We start from the raw sequence: 18,694 nt of genomic DNA, 5'->3' as shown, positions 1-18,694 counted from the left end.
AGCGGGGAGGGAGTGGTGGGGGGGGGGGGGGGGGGGGTTAGAGGGAAATTGAATCGCCAGCGTCAGGGCTCCAACGTTCATCCTTCCGGGGCACTTGTCGCTAGTACTCTGTCGCTCTTTCTACTTTTATACATACTGCATACTACAGACTAGCGCACTACGGGGCCCCTAGGCTACCGCCTAGTCCGCCTACCGTCTACCTAGATCCGCCGCTGGGTACAGGACTAGTTCCAAAACTGGTATGGGCTCAGGATCAGTCCCAGATTCGGTATGTGTCTAGAATTCGATTCATTTCCGGGAATAGTTCAGATTCAGTTTCTCACGATATGTCTCTTGGATTGCAGGAGCACTTTTGAACTAGTGATGGGTAAAGATGGGCAAAAATCCGGAGTCGGATCGATGAAAAATGTATGAAATAAATAAATAAATATCCATGCAAGTCGTTCGGAATCGTCCGAAAATGCCCGGAGTCGTCCGGAGTCGTCCGGAGTCGTTCGGAGTCGCCCGGAATCGGAGTCGTCTGGAGTTGTCTGAAGTCGCCCGGAATTGTTCGGAGTTGGAGTTGTTCGGATTCACCCGGAGTTGGAGTCGTCTGGAGTCGTCAAGAGTCGTTCGGAGTCGTTTGGAATCGAACGGAGTCGTCTGGAGTCATCCAGAATCGACTGCAGACGGATTCATCCGGAGTCATCTGGAGTCGGCCGAGATCGGCTTGTATAGGAAGTGCACGCGCAAAGTGAAAGACAAAACAACACAATGAAAGGAAATGTCTGATCACAAGCACATTAAAACAAACGGGTCCTGTTGACTCCGACCAACTCCGATTCCGAATGACTCCGGACGACTCTGGACGACTCCGACGACTCCGACGACTCCGACGACTCCGACGACTCCAGATGACTCCAGACGACTCCGGACGACTCCGGGCGACTCCGGGCGACTCTGGATGACTATGGACGACTCTGGACGACTCCGGGCGACTCCGGACGACTCCGGACGACTCCGGACGACTCCGGACGACTCTGACTCCGGGCGGATCTAGTGATTCCATTTTGCCGGAGTCGGAATCGGACTAACAATAGTCGGAGTTGAATTGGAGTCGTAGGTGCGGAGTCGTATCACTATTGTGAACTCGTATGAAATTAACCCCCGAAATTATTTTTCGTAGGCCTATAGTTCAGCCTCAGGCTTCAAGCATATAAATTCGGAATGGGTAGGTTAGCTCGCAGATAAAACCAAACGACAAAGAGAAGATAGTTTTTCTCACCAGGAAGGTGTTGGGAAACCAGGTGTTGGAAGATTCTTTTTTTTTCTTGCACGACGGTCATCGTTTATTCGAAGAGATTAAGTTTACATTACTTCCTTTGGCAAAAGGCTGCAGATCATGAAGACGTAACAAAGTAAGAAGGAAATAAACATAATTCTATCTAAAAATGCATTAACTAAAGTACCCCGTTGGTGATTAGCAATAACTGGCGCTGTAACCGGCGCATCATTAACGGGTGCATCGGATACTAGGTTCACAGTATCACCCTCAAAACTGTCCGTCCGCAGTTTGTTGGAATTATCAGTATCTACATTTTCTTCGTCGATCGTAGCTGATTGTTTTGCATCAACGGTATCGTCTATTTGAAGCAATACACGACCCATCGTCGTTGAAGCTACCCTGCCGGCAAGCTTATCGACTAAGCGCTCTTCGCTATCAGCTTTCGGGGCCGTTTGTCGCAGTATGATGGTAAAGGCTACCAGCAGAACGTTAATTATAAGAGAATCACGGAAGAAAAGTACTGAAAATGGAGAGTGGAATTGAATGCAATATTTTAAACGCAAAACATAATACAAAAATAATATTACGCATTCGGGGAACGTTCTCGCCGTGGTACGGTAGCCGCCAGTAGAGGTATTCCATGAAGGTAAAATGGCCCATACAAGTTGCACAGAGTATGTACAGTCGTTCGGCGCTGCCGCTGTTCATCCACAGGACAGCCAAATCAATTATTATCATCACTGAAAGGAGGTTCGAAGTGTTAGCATTTGTTTCAAAAGACTGCTTCAATGCCCGCAAGGGGCACTCCACGTACAGAATCCTGGCGTCAAAATAGCAGCATAAATAGCAACATGACGTTGCATCGTGAAGATATACTCCAACGATGGGTAGCTAGTATTGTCTGGTAGGAATATGTGGAGTTTCTTCACCGACTTGATCATCCATTCAGCATGGTGCACCTCAATGTCACGCGTGGATACGTTCGAGTTTTGGCTGATGTTGATTTGATTGACGTCTTGCAACCAGGTGCCGAGGAACATTGTGCACTTTAGGCTGTCGAATGGCCAGCTAACCGTATCGCTCACGCAAAGAGCTTCATACTGGCACGGGGTAACACAGAGGACCACTCCAGTTTGCTTTACTTCGCAGGGATGGGTTCCACAGGCGTTAGCACCATTGCCACTTTTTATACTGGGCAGAAACAAATGTGTTAGTCCAAATATTCTACTGTGTTGATACAGAGACTTACTTATGAAAGGCAACAAACGTTGGACGCCATAGATCGTCGGAATCGATCACTACCTTGTCTAGGCTATACTCTGCTCTATCCCAGTTTAGGTACTCATCCTTCCACGAAGAGCTCATCCACACATTCAGATAGAGCGTCGCCTTTCCCTCGCTCTTAGACCCGATTGCCCAATTGCAATAGAACGATAGCAATTGAACAATAGTATGATTCGATCGTGAAATGCCCGCAAAACATACAACATGTAACTTACCACATCGTAATTTTGAACGTGCATTGACATTGTAACGTTTACTGCAGTATTGTGGTTCTTGACGGGTCGTTCACTTTTGTCGTAATTGCATAGTAGCTTTTGGAGTAACTCGCTTTCCTTGTTTTCAGTATTAACAGGAGCGTCACAGTCGATTGTGGCTATAGTTTTCAACAAAACAAGTTAATATTACAAAGCAATTTATGTTTTTTTTTTAAATATATTTTTGCTATAAAATGATAGCTCATACCACCATTTTCGATTGCTTGCAATGTAAATAACACGATGGAAATTATTTTTATGGAATACATGGTAATATTTGAAACTCAAACTGTTGCTACCGTATTTGAACTAACGGACAACACGATCCGATGCGTTTCGAGCTACGGTAAATAGAATACTAAAGCTTCACTATCGGGCTGTTGACGAATAATGTGGTAAAGCTATTGCCGTGCATTTGACACACAATAATACGCCCACTCGTTACAACGGTGATAATTTCATTTGGAAAAAAATAAAGCTACGAAGAAAAATGCTGTTACTTGTGCGCTTAGTTTATTTGTTTGGTTTAAATTGATTTCCTTTAAAATTTCATTTACAACGTTAAGGTCTGAATCGTTTTGTTAAAGTATTTTACTGTTTGTAGCTACCATTAAATTATTGTTTTAAATGTTTTAAATAATTTATTTATCTACCGGTCTCGTGGTACAGTTGTCAACTGGTACGACTTAACAACATGCCCATCATGGGTTCAAGCCCCCAATATACTGTGCCGCCATACGTAGGACTAACTATCCTGCTATCGGGGGAAATCAATAAGCCACTGAAAGCCAAGCCCACAAGGGGTGCAGGCGGCAGGCTTTGACCGACAACGGTTGTTGAGCCAAAGAAGAAGAAGAAGCTTCCATGAAATTATTGGTTTAAATGTTTTAAATCATTTTTTTTTTCTTTGGCTCAACAACCGATGTCGTTCAAGGCCTGCCTGTTCCCATTTGTGGGCTTGGCTTTCAGTGACTAATTGATTCCCCCTCATAGCAGGATAGTCAGTCCTACGTATGGCGGCACGGTCTATTTGGGGATTGAACCCATGACGGGCATGTTGTTAAGTCGTACGAGTTGACGACTGTACTACGAGACCGACTATCATTTAATCATTTAAATCATTTATTTAATCAAATTAATGAGCTTCACTCTAATTGTTATTATTTAATTGTAAGCATTTCATCAATGCGTTTTTGTTGAATCAGTTGTACAATTATCATGTTTATGTTCAGTTTACTTGGATAATAACCTTGAACATTCCACAAAAAATATAATCTATTGAATTGTTCCGTTACGTTCCGTGAACTTGCTATATAAATAGTTTATTTTAATTTCTTTCAAAAAAATACATAAACGTATGCAAATGACAAAGCGCAATGTGTTGTATTTCTTATTTCCTTTACAGGCTTGTAAGTTTGTTCTGGTACGAACTTAACACCATTAATGTTTGTTTGGGTACAAATTGATAATCATGATAACGTAACTAACAAAACAGCACAAAAGCATTGATCGATCTATAAACATAATCTTTAAATCATGCTGGTATTTCTCTGTTCCCGCGTCAACGGAACCATTGCCATTTGTGCGATCAATAACTAGATTGATCGTATCGCCATTACCATTTCCTGCGTGATTGTAGTGTTCCTTGCCTTCCTCATTTTCCTCGCGTAGAAGTGTTCTCTTTGAGCCAATGAAATGTCCTCTTAGCAGCAACACACGCCCCAAACTAGTTGAAGCCACCCTGAAGGCCCATCTGTCTATTAGTCGCTCCGGGCTGTGGGGCTTAGGGTTGGTATATTTCAAAATGATGGTAAGAATTACAGTGAAAACGTTGATAAACAGCGAATCTCGGTAGAAAAGCACTGCAAATGAAGTTGAAAGAAAGTTGGGGAAATTTTCGTTAAATGGTCATGCAGCAAACGATATTAAAAGAAGGTTCGATTGATTTACGCATTTTCGGAACATCTTCGGTTTGGTGCGACTGGTGCCAGAACAGGAACTCCATAAAGGTGAAGTGACCAATACAGGTTGCGTACAGAATGTATAGGCGCTCGGAGCTACTGTAGTCCAGCCAAAGCACTAACCAACTTAAAACGACAAGCACTGAGTCGAAAACAAATTAATATAAATTGAAGGGCAGTCTGATCGTATTGATCTTCACTTACAAAATCCCGGCGTTAAAATAGCCGTATATAAACCCATATGGCGTTCGAACTTGAACACATATACCACACTGGGATAGGTGTCGTCATCGGAATGATTGGAGTTTTCCTTTTCAGCTGACAGTAATTTCCAGGAGTAATGATTATGAGTAACATAACTTGTTGATACGTTGGACGCTCCAGTCATGTTTAGTTCAGACTTATATTGCAACCAGCTGCTGAAATACAGCCTGCAGTCCATGACATCAAACGGCCAATCGATGTTCGTACTCGTGCAGTGTGCCTCATAGGTGCATGGAGATATGCAGGAAACTTCACCAGTATGTTTCAGCTCGCATTTATGATCGTTACATGATCGGTCTATCGTGTTCAGTTGCTTCCTAAACATTATACCGGCAAGCGAACGAATACATTGCAGTCCTTCATGCATACCTCATTCCACGTATACTACTTACTTGCTGTACGAAGTGATCATTGGACGCCATATCTCGCTTTCATCCACGTTTAGCATGTCTATGCCATAATCCGCTCTGTCCCAGGTTAGAAATTCGTCCTTCCAGCTAACTGATAACCAGTTGGAGATATGCAATGAAGGGTCATATTCGTACTAACGAAGCATAATAAACACAAATAATAATATTAAAATACACTGATGAGTTTTGTGAATGCTGCATCATATACTACTATCTTACCAAGGCATAATTTTTCATGTAAATCGATATAGAAACATTGGTGGCAGTTTCGTGGTGCTCTACAGGGCGTTGTGATTTGTCGTAATCCGTGCAAAATAACTGCTTCTGTAGTCTACCCTCTATGGAGGACTGTTCTGCATCGCAATTGAATGCGACTTACAAATGAGTTGAAAAATTAGACCACAAACACACTTGTATATCCTGCATAATGTACATGTACACAATGTGTCCTGTACACATGCTTACCTGCACAATGTATTTTAAAAATCGTTAGAAAAGCGGTTAGATAAACTATGACTCTAAACATGCCTTGAAAGTTCCTTTTAACCTACGGGTACACTATTTTACTGCAAAACTAGCAACTATCTGGTTGATGAAGATACGCCGCGAATGTGTTCTTGGCAGATGCTTCGACCTATATATAATAGATATATCTCAAACGCCCACTAACAGTTTGGCCTTTGAATGTACGCAGTTTGTGATGGTCGTAAGATAAATACGTATTTATCAGTATAATTATATGCAAGTGCAAATCTCTAACTTGCTCTATTTCTTGGAAACTTTCTACGTATCTATCGGAGCTGTTCGGTCATGTCTATGGCCACGAATTCCGTGAATGTAAAATTGATTATTCCTGACTATTTAAACCATTGGATATACAAGTTTATAGAAAAATTAAGTACTTCCTTCAATTACACAATAATATACTGAAAAAAGATTGACTTTCTGACAAATGTAAGGTTAGCATGTAAAAAGCATGTAAAAATTAATTAGGAAAAATAATTTCATGCACCTTCTACATGAATTATTTATTATTTTTAGTACAATCGATTTATTTTAAGATTTTCTTACAGCAGTGCAATCAATGATGTGTTAAAAAATATGTTTAAAATTAAAAACACAGTTCGAATAATATTTCTACATTTTTTTCTTCTAAACTTAAATGATCGTTGCTGATCAGTTCTTCCCAAACTAAAGAAACAGAAGCAGCAGGAAGATCGCACTGGCGTGTGGTAATTTTCATCATCACTGGATTAATATGAATACTCTCATCGAAATGTCTCTTCTCGTTCCAACTACGTTGTGTCCGAGCCGCTCGTACTAACAGAGCAGGAGCGCAAAATTAAATCCCGATCCGGGGGATGCGTCTCGTACGTTGAGTACAGCTGCTCGTAAAAGGGATCCAGAAACTCGCCCGAAGTGAAGGACTGTGCGTCCTCGAACGGGTAGCTGAGCTGTGTCTGAGTTGTAAACTGTGACGACTGATCGTAGCACAAATCGTTGGGCAGAAAGGAATCATCATTTCCACTACCGTTCAGCTCAGCGATCGAAGTACTTTCGTTCGATTTGAGCGTATGATGAAAATTGAGGAAATTGTCAATCTCTTTACAGGGCTCAATACTGGGGGCTAATGGTTCGGGTGGCAGGTTAAAGGCAAGAGATTCCTCATGGGTGGACAGCTGCTGATTCCCGTTGAAAGCCTTCGCCGACATACATTCTTCAGATGCAGCTGAATGGTGATGAGTTGTTGGCGTGAAATTAAACATTTCAAAACTCGATCGTAGCGATGATTTAGCGCCCTGACTTTCGTTCAGCTGAAGATTTTGCGCTTCAAAATCACTGAAAGTACGCAGTTAAAGTAATTGCAGAGTTAGTTAGATACAAATATCGTAACTTTTTACGTTTCCAGCGCAATAGGAAAAAGGATTCATACCTCAGAACATAGTTGACGCTAACGATACAGTGCGGTCGCGAAGAACGCGTGTTGTGTACAATCGTGGCATGTGATTGCACCCATCGCCATCCTCCTGCTTTGGTGAGAAAGCGATAGTACATGGTAGTGGCTTGACCTTTTTGTAAAACTGCAAAAAAGAAAAGAATGGAAATGTTGTAGGTATTAAACTGCATGCGATGGGTTTACTCCAATTATAAACCCTTTCCAATACTTACGCGTCTGATGGGTTTGCCTTACTTGGACAACGTCCGAGGCGTGGATGTACTGGTATAGCGTGTTTTCGATTAGATCCTGGGGCTCGTATCCTGTGAGTTGTGAAACTCTGGAGAGGGAAAAAAAAACTATCTAATAACAACCATTCGTTGCTCTCATTGCTTTTCCTACGCTACTCACTTTGCATCCAGATAAATCAGTTTCATATCCAAACTTGCGCGGAACATGAACATGTTTTGTTGCAATTTCACTTCCGTGGCCGCTGACGGAGACAGCGAGTGACCAACGGCCTCTAGACCAAGATTTTGCACACAACAGTACCCGGGTGTGTTGAGTGATTCGTGGGGAAAGACACGCGCTTTCAAGTAGCCAGAACAGTGAATAACCTACACAAGAAATTTGAGGGAACAGCGTTGCTTTAGCGTTGTTTTTTATATTCGAATCGACGACTCACAACTCCTTACCTTATAACCGGATGAGGTGAGTCCTGCATTGCGTTTTGCCAAAACGCATCGCATTCGCAGGAAGAAGTTGCGCTCCATGTCGACAACGTACGATCGCTGGTGTTGGCTGTAGCTGTGCCGATGGTTCGGTTGATGATGATTCTGCTGGCAATGTATTTGCGTGGATTCGCACTTTACAGCTTGCGGTATAGAAGGCACATAGTACTGGTGGTTCTGTTGCTGCTGCTGCTGCTGCTGCTGATGCTGCTGCTGTTGGCAAGAGGCAAGTGTAACGGGTGCCTCGGAAGAAGCTTCATTGTAACCAGAGTCCGTGGCTGACGACCCAACTTGAAATGTCCCAGTCCAAGGAGTTCCAAGTGAGTTTGGTGAATTCAGGGACGTAGAACTTGTGGGAAGATTGTGTGGCGCACTGCACGCCAAAGGATGATGTGGTTGCTGTAGCGCTAAAATCGATGCCATTTCTTCCTGATCGTACGCATGAATGTACTCATATATCGAGTTGCCAGTAAGCTCCACCTGGCTGAGCCCAAGATGCACGGATGCTGTTTCGGAGATGTACGTGATCTTTCCGTCGGGCGCAACGACAAAAATGAAACCATCCAGTGTCTGTAGCAGATGTGAACCGAGCTCCTTGATATTCGCGGCACGGCCATTCGGCTGATGGTTGCGGTCTGTCCCCCATGCTGTCCCTAGTCCTGAGATAAACAAAAACATAGCTTTCTTCTGTCATAACATTGCTTTGGTTGATATCATGACCCCTTTCCCACTAGTCGCCCACATACCTTCAGGGAAGATTTGTCGCATTTTCAGGTACGAGGTGGTGAGTCGTATGATTGACGCTTTATCCAGCTGGGATGTGATGGCACTGGGTAGTGGTAACAGTTTGGCAAGCTCCAAAAATTCCACATTTTCTTTCTCTCGCCGCGAACGGGCCGCATTTTTGCTTTTCTCCTTCATGGCACAACGGGCGGACAGACCTGGTGGCAGGGTGGTGAAGAAGAAGGGTCCAATTAAAATGTCGTTTGGATGGAAAATGCAGCGAGACAGATGGTGATGCTTGAGACAGTTGAGACACTACACCTGAATGGATATGGTTTGGCTAGAACTCGTTACAAATGGCACCGATTAAACAACAATTATTCATTGCATTTAACCACAGTAACAAAGCAAGGCAACGAACAATGGAACCGCGAAGTGAAGCTGCTTTGTTAACGCCAACAGCCCTCCATTTTTCTTGTGAGCTTCCGTCAATTCACACTTCTCGATCGATCCTGCTCTTTGCCGTGCGTGCCGTCCTTTTTTTACACATTCCCGTCCCAATAACGCTCCGCCGTCGATCGATCGATGCGTCTATTTCTTTCTATTGCTTACCACGTACCTCGCCTATACACCTACGTTTAGCATTCTCTTTCGCTCCCTCTCCCAGCACTTCCCTGTGGTATTCTGTCAAACTAAACTATCCACACCACGCACAGACGTTACGTGCCCATGGCGGGTCTCGTTCAAATTAGAAGGGCCTCCCAAAACTTACCCAATATGTTCTGATTGGCATCCGCGCACGGCTTCCGTAGGACTTTCATCTTGCTTGGCAGCACTCGCCAGACCCGTCCGATGCAGTAAGCGCGTGTTAATGAAGAACGCAAATGCCGCTACCTACACTCTGGCTATGATGCTTCCTGTATGTCCTGATCGCGCCCGCACGATCGACTGCGCAGGAAGCGTGTGTGTTGGGAAAATACTGCAATCACTGCACCAACCGTATCGTTGCACCTTGCTCGTCCAATAGCTCAACTGTAATTGCATTTTGCGATTGTTTGACGGCGACAACAGGTCACAGGTCTCGGCGTGGCCTGGGATGGGTATTGCAGGTGAAAATGCAACACGATCGGTGTCGGTTGTAAAATATGGGCGGTGCGTACGGTACAGGAGGAAAGGAAAACAGAAAAATAGCGATGGACGAAAAGGAAATGGGAACTGTTTGCCTTCCCATCATGCACACTGTGCACATTTTGGCAGTGCATTTATGGGCGTATTTATGCAAACATGCAATACAAATGCTTCAACAATCAAATTGATCGGTGTTGAGAAAGGGCAGTGATCGGATTATAAAATACGTACAACAACTTCCCAGATAAGCCTTCCTTAGGATAGGCTGTTTGATAAAAATCAACGACTAATCTCATGGCAGTACAATAAAACACAAAACTAACGGTACTTGGCTAGTTGTGTCCAAAACCGTAAGCAGCTTGTCACCATGTGTTCACCATATTTGAAGAGGTATTAACGCTCAAACCATACCAAACAACCGCCGGGACAGGTAGTGGCGGCGTGGCACCATCTTATGCCTCGCAGGTTGCCTCCGCCAGGATGCTACTTTGCATAAAAATGTTTGTCTCTACACTGCAACCCATCGGGGAATGTGTGTGACCGAGGCTGAGGAAACGTGAGAATTTGCTGCTCCACAGCATCGAGCCGTTTCGGGAAAATCCTTACCGAAGTTCATTCATTCCCACGCTTATGCCTATCATCAACCGCCATGAACCGGGCCGGTTCCAAATTTCCCACCCTTCGAACGTGCTCGGTATCGGTGCCGTACCTGATTTTATTGCACCGCACTAAAACACTCGTTAGGGCCTTTCCACTCGGTAAACAGTGATAACCTTTGCACGAACAGCAGGCAATTTGGCCACTGCGGTGGCGTTGCAGAATTGGTAACGTTGTTTGGACCTTAATGCAAACGCAGTAGTAGATCAGACTATTTGGAAGGATTTTAGTACATCGTGTAATTTGTATAAGAAGGAACAGATTATTTAGCTAAATGCGTTTCTGGAGGTTAAAGTTATTTAGTTTATATTGAATTGTATTAACAATAAAGATAATCTTTCAACAATCACTTATGTTTACACCGTTTATGATCTTGAAAAACCGTATAAATGTTTGTATTGCAATACTCATTAACTTCTAAATTACTCATACTTGAATGAGCTTATGATTCGCAATATACAATGTTGCATTGTAGACTTAATTGAGGATACACTTTATTATTCATCATATAGCGTACAGATCAGAGCTTTCGAATCATTGTCAACCAAATAATCGATGTTAATCGTCGATCTTCCAGATGATTATGGTAATCTAGAAGACATTTCCCTTACTATAAACATTGCAGGACATAAGGATCAAAGGGTGGGATTGATACTCTCCAGAAATTAGGAATACGTTCCATTAGCATATGGGTTTACAGCTAGTTGTATTCCGTAAATGATCAATTTCTGCTGTTAAACTACATCACTACTTTATCTCCTAGATTTTAATGATAAAATTTTTGATGTTCTAATTGCCCTGATTTGTGGAATGATTGAAACGATAAACATTTGTTTAACCTACTTTAAACGCATTCGTTATTATTTTATAATATTAGTTTTATTGTGGTTCAAATTGTTGTTTTTTTTGTTGGTTAATTTTGTTGTTGTTTATTTTTATAGATACTTTGAGCCAATTAGCCTCATTCGCTTCTTTTATGGGTGATCTGATTCTCGTTTTTTGGTCTTTATTTTTTTATGTAAATTACTAGCTTCCGAGTGATTATCAAATTACTAGTTTGAACTGAAGATTATTTTTAGTACTTAATACAACATATAGAGAACGTGTGGATTGTATGTTCTTTATATTTCATAATTTTTGAAGCACATATTTTAATTTTTTTTATTTGAAACCAATTTAAAAGCCCTGAAAGATATGCTTACTATTGTAATACGTATTCTAAACAGCAACTATTTGTTACGTTATCAAAACATAATTACAAGATTGCCTAAGAGGTTACACAATTTTGAAGTTCAAAATCACTTTCTGGAAAAAATGATATGATTATATTCGAAGTTTGATTGATTAAAACTATATAGGTTTCAATTTTTTAGCTGTCATCTTTATGTTTCTGTTCGTTGTACAAAAAAACCTAATGAACACCCTTGCGTATCGTAGCATTTTTAAATTTAACAAAACTTTGTTTATTTTCTTTCGTAATTTTGAGAATGCTCCCTACACTCTTCGAACGTGGTGTTTTGCTTGCCTTCTTGCCTCGGAAAAAGATAACAAACGAAACATCCGGTAGGAGGATTTGCCTTGTTGACGCCTACCGAAACCGCTAATCCTAATCAGCTTGAACGAAAATTCGAGTGCGACCGTCGGCTGTGTCAGCCTTGGGTGCGCAAGGCATGTCAGCAGCACAGTTGTCAGTCAGTACCGCACCAACCGGCCGATCAATCGATCATACTCGTTCGCTACGATGTTTGGTCGGTGTCTCACTGGATCCAGGATCGCTTTCCTGCTGGGATGGATAACATTATTGCTAAATCACGTACTACCGGCAGGTATTACACAGCCTACTCTGTGGCATTCTTCGTTGTGCCGTGTACCTTTCACGTGCGTGTTCGTACGTGACATTTTCGCTTACTGCTAGTGTATATCCTACAGTGCTAACGATCAAAGGGTCCGTTGTTTTACTTTGCTCTCTTTCTGGCATGGATACCCTTGGAAACGGGCAGCATCGCTCGAGTGCAACAGCGAAAAGCAATTGGAAAACAGGGAAAATCAGCTTAAAGACACGCTCCTCTGCAAAGGCTACCGTACGAACGTGCGACCAAGAAAGGATCACACCCAGACAGTCAACGTAACCGTGGCCTACTACGTGCTAACGTATGAATTTGTACGCAATAGCTCTTTCGACCTCAAAAACCTCTGTTTGATGCCTTTTCTTTTTTATACCAAAATTTCCCATTCTCCATTTCTTGCAGGAGGAATCGGATAACCTACTGCAGCTGGGCGTGTGGATGGAGCTGGTAAGCAGTAGGCGGTTATCATGATCGTGCACTGTTCAAGATCACGTATTTGCAATTTGCCATCCTTTTTGCATGGTGAATGATTTATAGTTTTGATAACATTTTTTTTCATTGCCGTGGATTTCTCATTTCCCACAGCAATGGACGGACGAATATCTGCGCTGGAATAGCACCGAATGGAGTGGCATAGAAAGGCTGGCGATCGGCTCGGAGGAGATCTGGATGCCCGATTTTCGGCACTTTTCTTCGTACGTGAAGTTTATTCGTTGGGAGATATTTTGAATAGCAATGTTCCGTTTCGATCATTTTGCAGCTACTACAATCCAGAGGATCTAAACGAGTGTGCCAACCCGAAGTGCTCCGTTGCACCGAACGGTACAGTAGTTTGTCTGCCCGTTTGTGGCATGAACGCTAAATGTGATGCTGACTATTCCCGCTGGCCGTTCGATGTGCACCGGTGCAATTTGTGGTACGGGACGTGGGCTAACTCGATGGACGAGGTCGATGTGCATATATTAGATGTGTGTTTAGGCAGAAATCCAGAATTTAAAAGCCCAAAATGGAATGTCATTTCCCTTGCTACGGGCCGATCAGTCGTGCAAAGTTCCGATAACTATATGTACAACGTACTGAACGTTGAGGTGATGTTAGTGAGGCGAGCCAGCTACGAATATGTGGCCATTGTTGGTCCAATATTGGGTAGGTCCATCGGTCGGTGTTGTAACGCTCGTGCGTACTTAGAATTTTTTCTCCCAGTTCTAGCATTGTTCAACGTGTACATCGTTTGGTTACGGTCGATCAGTTTCGAGAGGAAAGTGTTGCTTGGTTTGTCTATTTTCTCTCACTTTAGCTACCTAAAGCAGCTTGAATGGGCTCTTCCCTACAATCGCGATACGCTTCCAGATTGCAGTAAGAGTTTGATATTTATTAACACATCAATAGTCTTCAACGATCAACCACATTCACATATCATACCACCTGTTGTATTTCAGTGATATTTATGGTTTGTTCAACTGTGTTTACTGTTCTGTTGCTGATCTTTACCCTGCTAAACTGTTGGATTCGTACGCGTCTCAGGCGTGAATCTACGACGGGATCGTTCATTGATCGCATTACAGGATCATTTTCTCAGAGTCGCGTGGCTGAGCTAATACTGGCTGCAGATTACCTTGAGTTGAGTTACAAGGTACGGTGTTTTTCAGCAAACATTTCAGTGTTATTTGGTGGCTATTTAATCAGCTTGCTTAATTATGTTTAACACTTTACAACATAGGTGACACAAGAAGAGAAAGAAAACTTCTGGGCAAGGCTGGGTAAGCTGATCGATCGTGCTTTGGCGATAGTTTGTGTGATTGTTTACATTTTCCTCGTATGGTTGTTCATCCCCTTCAACCATGAGCTGGATGAACTATCTGGCGTGAATTGTGTCATATCTGCATAAACAATATCTGTCTGTTCATTTGATCGTTGAGAAATAAAAGCAACAGAGGATTTACCACAGGACAATTGCTTTAACATTTCATTTGACACATTTTCATGCGTTTCATTTACTAAAAAAATAAACCTTTGAAAAAATATTAAAAATATGAAGAAAATAGATAGAGTTACTTCGATAGAGAGTACTTCTAAATAGAAACACATTCAAGCCCAAATTAAAAAAGTGGGTCACTACTGAGCTGAAGGAACAATAATTATTTAACAATTTCCAGCCTAGACTTAATATTAAAATCCCATTCAATATAAATTCTTTTTGAGCTTCAATTTTGTTGAAAAGGGAAGACCATCATTCATTGCCTTGATGGTACACTGATGAATATCTGGACAAATATGGACAACGCTTGAGGTCACTATTTAAACATTTTTTTTATGAACAAAGAGGGCCATTCGCCTTTTCAGACTGCATCTATGTAATTTCAAATTTCATTTTGTAATAATTTCATATAACTCATGCATATAATATTAAATAGAAACATAGCCGTATCGGATTGTTCATCCGTAAGTGAAGAAATACATAAATTATAGGATTACAAATATCTTGTTAAATATCGTTCTAATCCAACATCTTAACTTTTTTATTCTTCATTATCTCGATTTATTGTTGAACTCACCAAGTAAAACTTAATGAATTTTCTTCGTTGACACATAAACGCCTATTTAAAATAGAGTGAATATTTCTTTTAATTTAAATAAGCACTGGCAAAATTAAAATTTCGAAAAGAATAAGCCTGGATGAACAAATAAAAGTTTACCAATAGCACAAGTCATGTAGTAAAAATCCAATGCAGCTGTACCATCAATTTATTCAGTCCCTGTGTATTGTTTATTAGAATCACATAAGATAATTTATTAATAAAAAATACATTCATAGGAAGGAACTAGCTTCATTCACTAAATAGAATGAAATAAAAATAATAAAACATAACTCTTTGATGTCAAGGCATAACAGCAAATATGTATTATTTGTGCCTGAAATTGGGCTCTGCCCTATAGATTGTTTTTGATACGCTTTGGTGACTATTCTTGTGAAAATATGACCTGTGGACGGATAAATATCATAAGTGCATTGTTTGATTGTGTCATATGCACACTACCGGTCAATGAACTCCTGCGCCCGAATTCCCAATCATTATGGATGTGCCGCTGCTGTACCGATTTGCGACTTAATGGAAGACTCCTTACATACATTTTAGGTTTTTGAATTAATCTACCAATGAGACCATTCGGCTCAAAGTCTATAAAAATAAACAAAATAAGCCCCTCCCCCCTGGCGCAGACTTTTGATGGTAGCAAAAGGCGCTGAGAGTTTTCCATCCACCTTCACCTGGCAAGTGACGTTGGTCATAGTCATTCGAACTAGCCTTATCTGTTTTCCGGGATGCTAAAAGAGTTCATAGCGTCATACAGTTTTACCCTGGCTGTTGGCGCGATATCGACCGCGTGTGATCGGACAGGGAACAGCATATGCTGTCATATGCGGCTTTGAAGTCAATGTAGAGATGGTATGTAATGTGTCTAATTTCTCCAATATCTGCCGCATGGTGAATCATGCCTCGTTGATAAGACCGGTATGATTTATCAACAAAACATTAATTGTGATAAATATTGTGATAAAAATTTGTTTGTAAGCGGAGGGAAAGTCAGTTTCCAGTTGCCGGAAACCTTAATTTTTTATAGATTTCCAACTTTAACCAAATGGGTCTTAAAAAAGATTTTAGCTTTTTTCACGTGATAAGAAATTTAAAAAAAATCATTAATAAAAATGTTTTTAAGTTAACGACAGCTCAATTTTTTTTTATGATTTTTATAGAGACTTTGAGCCTTTTGGCTTCATTCGCCTCCAGCTCAATTGTTGTCGATACGGTTAACGACAGTTGTTAGGCTTTAAACGATCGTCATTTGAACTACTCTAAAAAATTGTTCGTATTTGACATTTCTCTGGGGACAGTCTTAATGACTGTCGTTAGCAGCATTGTCGTTTATAATTTGACGATCGTTTGTTGCTAGGAGACCCCGAGTAATTCGTACAAAAATAAACGATTGACGATAGTCGTTACGGTTCGCAATTCCACCCACTGTTTAATAGTCTAGTCAGATCTATTTTAGAATATGGATCAATTGTGTGATGTCCACATACTGACCGCTGGATCAAACACATTGAAAGAGTTCAAAGAAAAATGACTCGTTTCGCGATTAACGTTGTTAGATGCAGAATGTGTACATGTCCCATGTCATTATTAAATGTGTTACTGCAGTTGTTATCACGATCTTCATGATGATGATAAGACTTTTCTTTATATATTATAATTAAAATTACAAAAAAAATATATTGTTAAAATTAGATAAAAAAGAAAGAGTCAACATAGGTTTGCGAAACGCGCGCGTACAAGTGGATATTCGGGATCTATTTGGGGGAATTTACGGTTTGCACACGGTCTGGGAGTTCACAACAGGATTCACTCATTGATGATTGTAAGTGGCCAATTCCAGATACATTAGGTTCACCTGCTTCGGAAGGTAGTGCCCTAGAGCCAACTATTGGTACTAGTGGAGCAGGCCATATGCATGTCGCAGTTGTGTTCTGCTAAGTAGTGCGCCGGATCCATTAGTTGGTTCTTGGCGGGCTACGTAAAGGATGCTAGGGAATACCATTGTATTCGATGGACTTTTATTCTTGATGAAACTATGTTGGTCATCTTGGGTGTGTGTATTACTCGACCAGTACCTCTGAGTTCCACTTGCTCGTACAAAATATTTCAATATACCTATCAGAGTAATATTATCGTATTATCTGAAGCCTTCGGATCTGCTGTTTGTTATTGGCGATTTCAATCAGCCTAGCATAAGCTGGTCCACAGCTGATCCTTCGTCCTCGCCAGCATACTCATCAATCACGCACTATGAACCAACTGCGCGCTCACTGGCCAACAACACCTTTGTGGATGGATTTAAATTTAACGGATTAGTGCAACTTAATCACATCAATAATTCGCACGGACGCATGCTTGACCTGCTCTACGCTAACAATGCTGCAGCTAAATTGTGTTCGCCTGTCTTTCCAAGTATTGTTCCGCTTGTACCTCTCGACTCCTACCATCCGGCGTTAGACTTCAATATACGTATTAACTCGTCGACCCGACGCAATTCGACGACTCGACAAAACTCGACGACAACCGCATTTTATCGTTATAACTTTGCTAAAGCTGACTATGTGAAACTGAACGACATGATATCAATGTTTAACAATAGCTTTCATTGTTCCAATTTTATTTCACTTGACGAAGCAGTATGTTCATTCTCGTCCTTCATGCTGCAAGCCTTTGTTGTATGCGTCCCAGTTCAGCGTCCTAAACCTAACCCCCCCTGGGCGGACCGCACACTCAAACGACTCAAACGTGTAAAAAGAGCTGCTTATCGTCACTACCAAACGCGCCGCTGCCAAAGATCTCGCTCGATCTACTTTGACACGCACTCTTTATACTGCAGCTATAACAGGTTTCGATATCGCAGATAATTGAGTAAAATTCAACGTAACCTCTGCAGGTGGCCTGACTCGTTTTGGCGCTTCTACAACAGCAAAACAAAATCCACGCATACACCGAAATCCATTACTTACAAAGGAGCAACAAGTGCCAACACTAATGAAATGTGCAATCTCTTTGCGGATCGCTTCGCAGATTGCTTTTCACCGGCCATGAATGATACCGATACCATTGATGCTGCTCTCGTCAACACTCCGGCTGGAGCAATTAACATGAGCACTCCTTTCATCGACAGTGAGATCGTTTTATCTGCCCTAGCGCAACTAAAGCCTTCCTTCGCTCCTGGACCTGACGGAATTCCTTCTACCGTGCTGAAACGCTGTCAAACGACAGTAGCACCTATCCTTGCAAAATTGTTCAATGCATCGCTAGCCAATGGCTACTTTCCCAAAGCATGGAGGAAATCTTGGATGGTTCCTATTTACAAAAAGGGCGACAGGACAGATGCCATCAACTACCGGGGTATTACATCCTTGTGTGCCATTGCCAAGGTGTTCGAACTAGTGATATACAAAAATCTGCTACATGCATGCCTCAGCTACCTAAGTCCGTATCAACATGGATTCGTGCCAAAAAAGTCGACTACCACGAACCTGGTTGAATTTGTAACCTATTGCACTAGTCAAATTGATGCCGGAGCGCAAGTCGATGCAATTTATACAGATCTAAAAGCAGCATTCAACTCTCTTCCGCACGCAATTCTTCTCGCTAAACTCGATAAGCTAGTACCTAATTAATCGCACATACAT

General features: G+C 41.7%; 4 protein-coding genes across 5 annotated transcripts; 1 reads left to right on the top strand and 3 right to left on the bottom strand.

Moving 5' to 3' along the window:
• Window positions 1-1,300: 1,300 nt before the first annotated feature.
• On the bottom strand, window positions 1,301-3,172 carry LOC133393345 (neuronal acetylcholine receptor subunit beta-3-like). Its single transcript, XM_061657983.1, has 6 exons — window positions 3,011-3,172; window positions 2,764-2,921; window positions 2,514-2,665; window positions 2,079-2,455; window positions 1,852-2,004; window positions 1,301-1,784 (listed from the first exon to the last, which is right to left on the bottom strand). Exons 1-6 carry the CDS (start codon window positions 3,069-3,071, stop codon window positions 1,348-1,350), a joined length of 1,338 nt encoding a protein of 445 aa, XP_061513967.1. The 5' UTR covers window positions 3,072-3,172; the 3' UTR covers window positions 1,301-1,347.
• Window positions 3,173-4,166: 994 nt separating this feature from the next.
• LOC4578226 (neuronal acetylcholine receptor subunit alpha-5) lies at window positions 4,167-6,069 on the bottom strand. The gene is made up of 6 exons (XM_061657984.1): window positions 5,903-6,069; window positions 5,657-5,811; window positions 5,420-5,571; window positions 4,968-5,344; window positions 4,753-4,905; window positions 4,167-4,664 (listed from the first exon to the last, which is right to left on the bottom strand). Exons 1-6 carry the CDS (start codon window positions 5,961-5,963, stop codon window positions 4,243-4,245), a joined length of 1,320 nt encoding a protein of 439 aa, XP_061513968.1. The 5' UTR covers window positions 5,964-6,069; the 3' UTR covers window positions 4,167-4,242.
• Window positions 6,070-6,464: 395 nt separating this feature from the next.
• On the bottom strand, window positions 6,465-10,096 carry LOC1279488 (protein single-minded). Of its 2 annotated transcripts, none has more exons than XM_061657981.1 (7): window positions 9,600-10,096; window positions 8,851-9,045; window positions 8,069-8,763; window positions 7,785-7,990; window positions 7,607-7,713; window positions 7,371-7,518; window positions 6,465-7,276 (listed from the first exon to the last, which is right to left on the bottom strand). In XM_061657981.1, the coding sequence occupies exons 1-7, from the start codon at window positions 9,646-9,648 to the stop codon at window positions 6,733-6,735; spliced, it is 1,944 nt and encodes a 647-aa protein (XP_061513965.1). In that variant the 5' UTR covers window positions 9,649-10,096; the 3' UTR covers window positions 6,465-6,732. The 2 variants fall into 2 exon arrangements, with proteins under 2 accessions (XP_061513965.1, XP_061513966.1); XM_061657982.1 differs by lacking the exon at window positions 9,600-10,096 and adding an exon at window positions 9,149-9,572.
• A 2,205-nt stretch (window positions 10,097-12,301) lies between these two features.
• Window positions 12,302-14,412, top strand: LOC1279487 (neuronal acetylcholine receptor subunit non-alpha-3). Its single transcript, XM_061657986.1, has 8 exons — window positions 12,302-12,438; window positions 12,613-12,773; window positions 12,862-12,906; window positions 13,045-13,154; window positions 13,220-13,605; window positions 13,663-13,815; window positions 13,899-14,092; window positions 14,180-14,412. The coding sequence occupies exons 1-8, from the start codon at window positions 12,354-12,356 to the stop codon at window positions 14,345-14,347; spliced, it is 1,302 nt and encodes a 433-aa protein (XP_061513970.1). The 5' UTR covers window positions 12,302-12,353; the 3' UTR covers window positions 14,348-14,412.
• The last annotated feature ends 4,282 nt before the right edge of the window (window positions 14,413-18,694 follow it).

This window comes from Anopheles gambiae, chromosome 3, assembly GCF_943734735.2.
Source record: "Anopheles gambiae chromosome 3, idAnoGambNW_F1_1, whole genome shotgun sequence".
NCBI lineage: Eukaryota > Metazoa > Arthropoda > Insecta > Diptera > Culicidae > Anopheles > Anopheles gambiae.
Note: the sequence above shows the minus strand (reverse complement) of the source record. Positions and strands in the feature narration are given on the sequence as shown.

Bases quoted from the DNA above. Each gene is read 5' to 3' on its own strand.
- LOC133393345 (XM_061657983.1), bottom strand. From the start codon at position 3,071: ATGTATTCCATAAAAATAATTTCCATCGTGTTATTTACATTGCAAGCA. The intron at 2,666-2,763 runs GTAAGTTACATG...ATCGGGTCTAAG, and splicing joins ACGTTCAAAATTACGATGTG to AGCGAGGGAAAGGCGACGCT. The intron at 2,456-2,513 runs GTAAGTCTCTGT...GTTTCTGCCCAG, and splicing joins ACGTTTGTTGCCTTTCATAA to TATAAAAAGTGGCAATGGTG.
- LOC4578226 (XM_061657984.1), bottom strand. From the start codon at position 5,963: ATGTTTAGAGTCATAGTTTATCTAACCGCTTTTCTAACGATTTTTAAA. The intron at 5,812-5,902 runs GTAAGCATGTGT...CTCATTTGTAAG, and splicing joins TTTTAAAATACATTGTGCAG to TCGCATTCAATTGCGATGCA. The intron at 4,665-4,752 runs GTAAATCAATCG...CTTCATTTGCAG, and splicing joins CGAAGATGTTCCGAAAATGC to TGCTTTTCTACCGAGATTCG.
- LOC1279488 (XM_061657981.1), bottom strand. From the start codon at position 9,648: ATGAAAGTCCTACGGAAGCCGTGCGCGGATGCCAATCAGAACATATTG. The intron at 7,714-7,784 runs GTGAGTAGCGTA...TTCCCTCTCCAG, and splicing joins CTGATTTATCTGGATGCAAA to AGTTTCACAACTCACAGGAT. The intron at 7,277-7,370 runs GTATGAATCCTT...GCGTACTTTCAG, and splicing joins AGCGTCAACTATGTTCTGAG to TGATTTTGAAGCGCAAAATC.
- LOC1279487 (XM_061657986.1), top strand. From the start codon at position 12,354: ATGTTTGGTCGGTGTCTCACTGGATCCAGGATCGCTTTCCTGCTGGGA. The intron at 13,816-13,898 runs GTAAGAGTTTGA...GTTGTATTTCAG, and splicing joins CGATACGCTTCCAGATTGCA to TGATATTTATGGTTTGTTCA. The intron at 14,093-14,179 runs GTACGGTGTTTT...TTTACAACATAG, and splicing joins ACCTTGAGTTGAGTTACAAG to GTGACACAAGAAGAGAAAGA.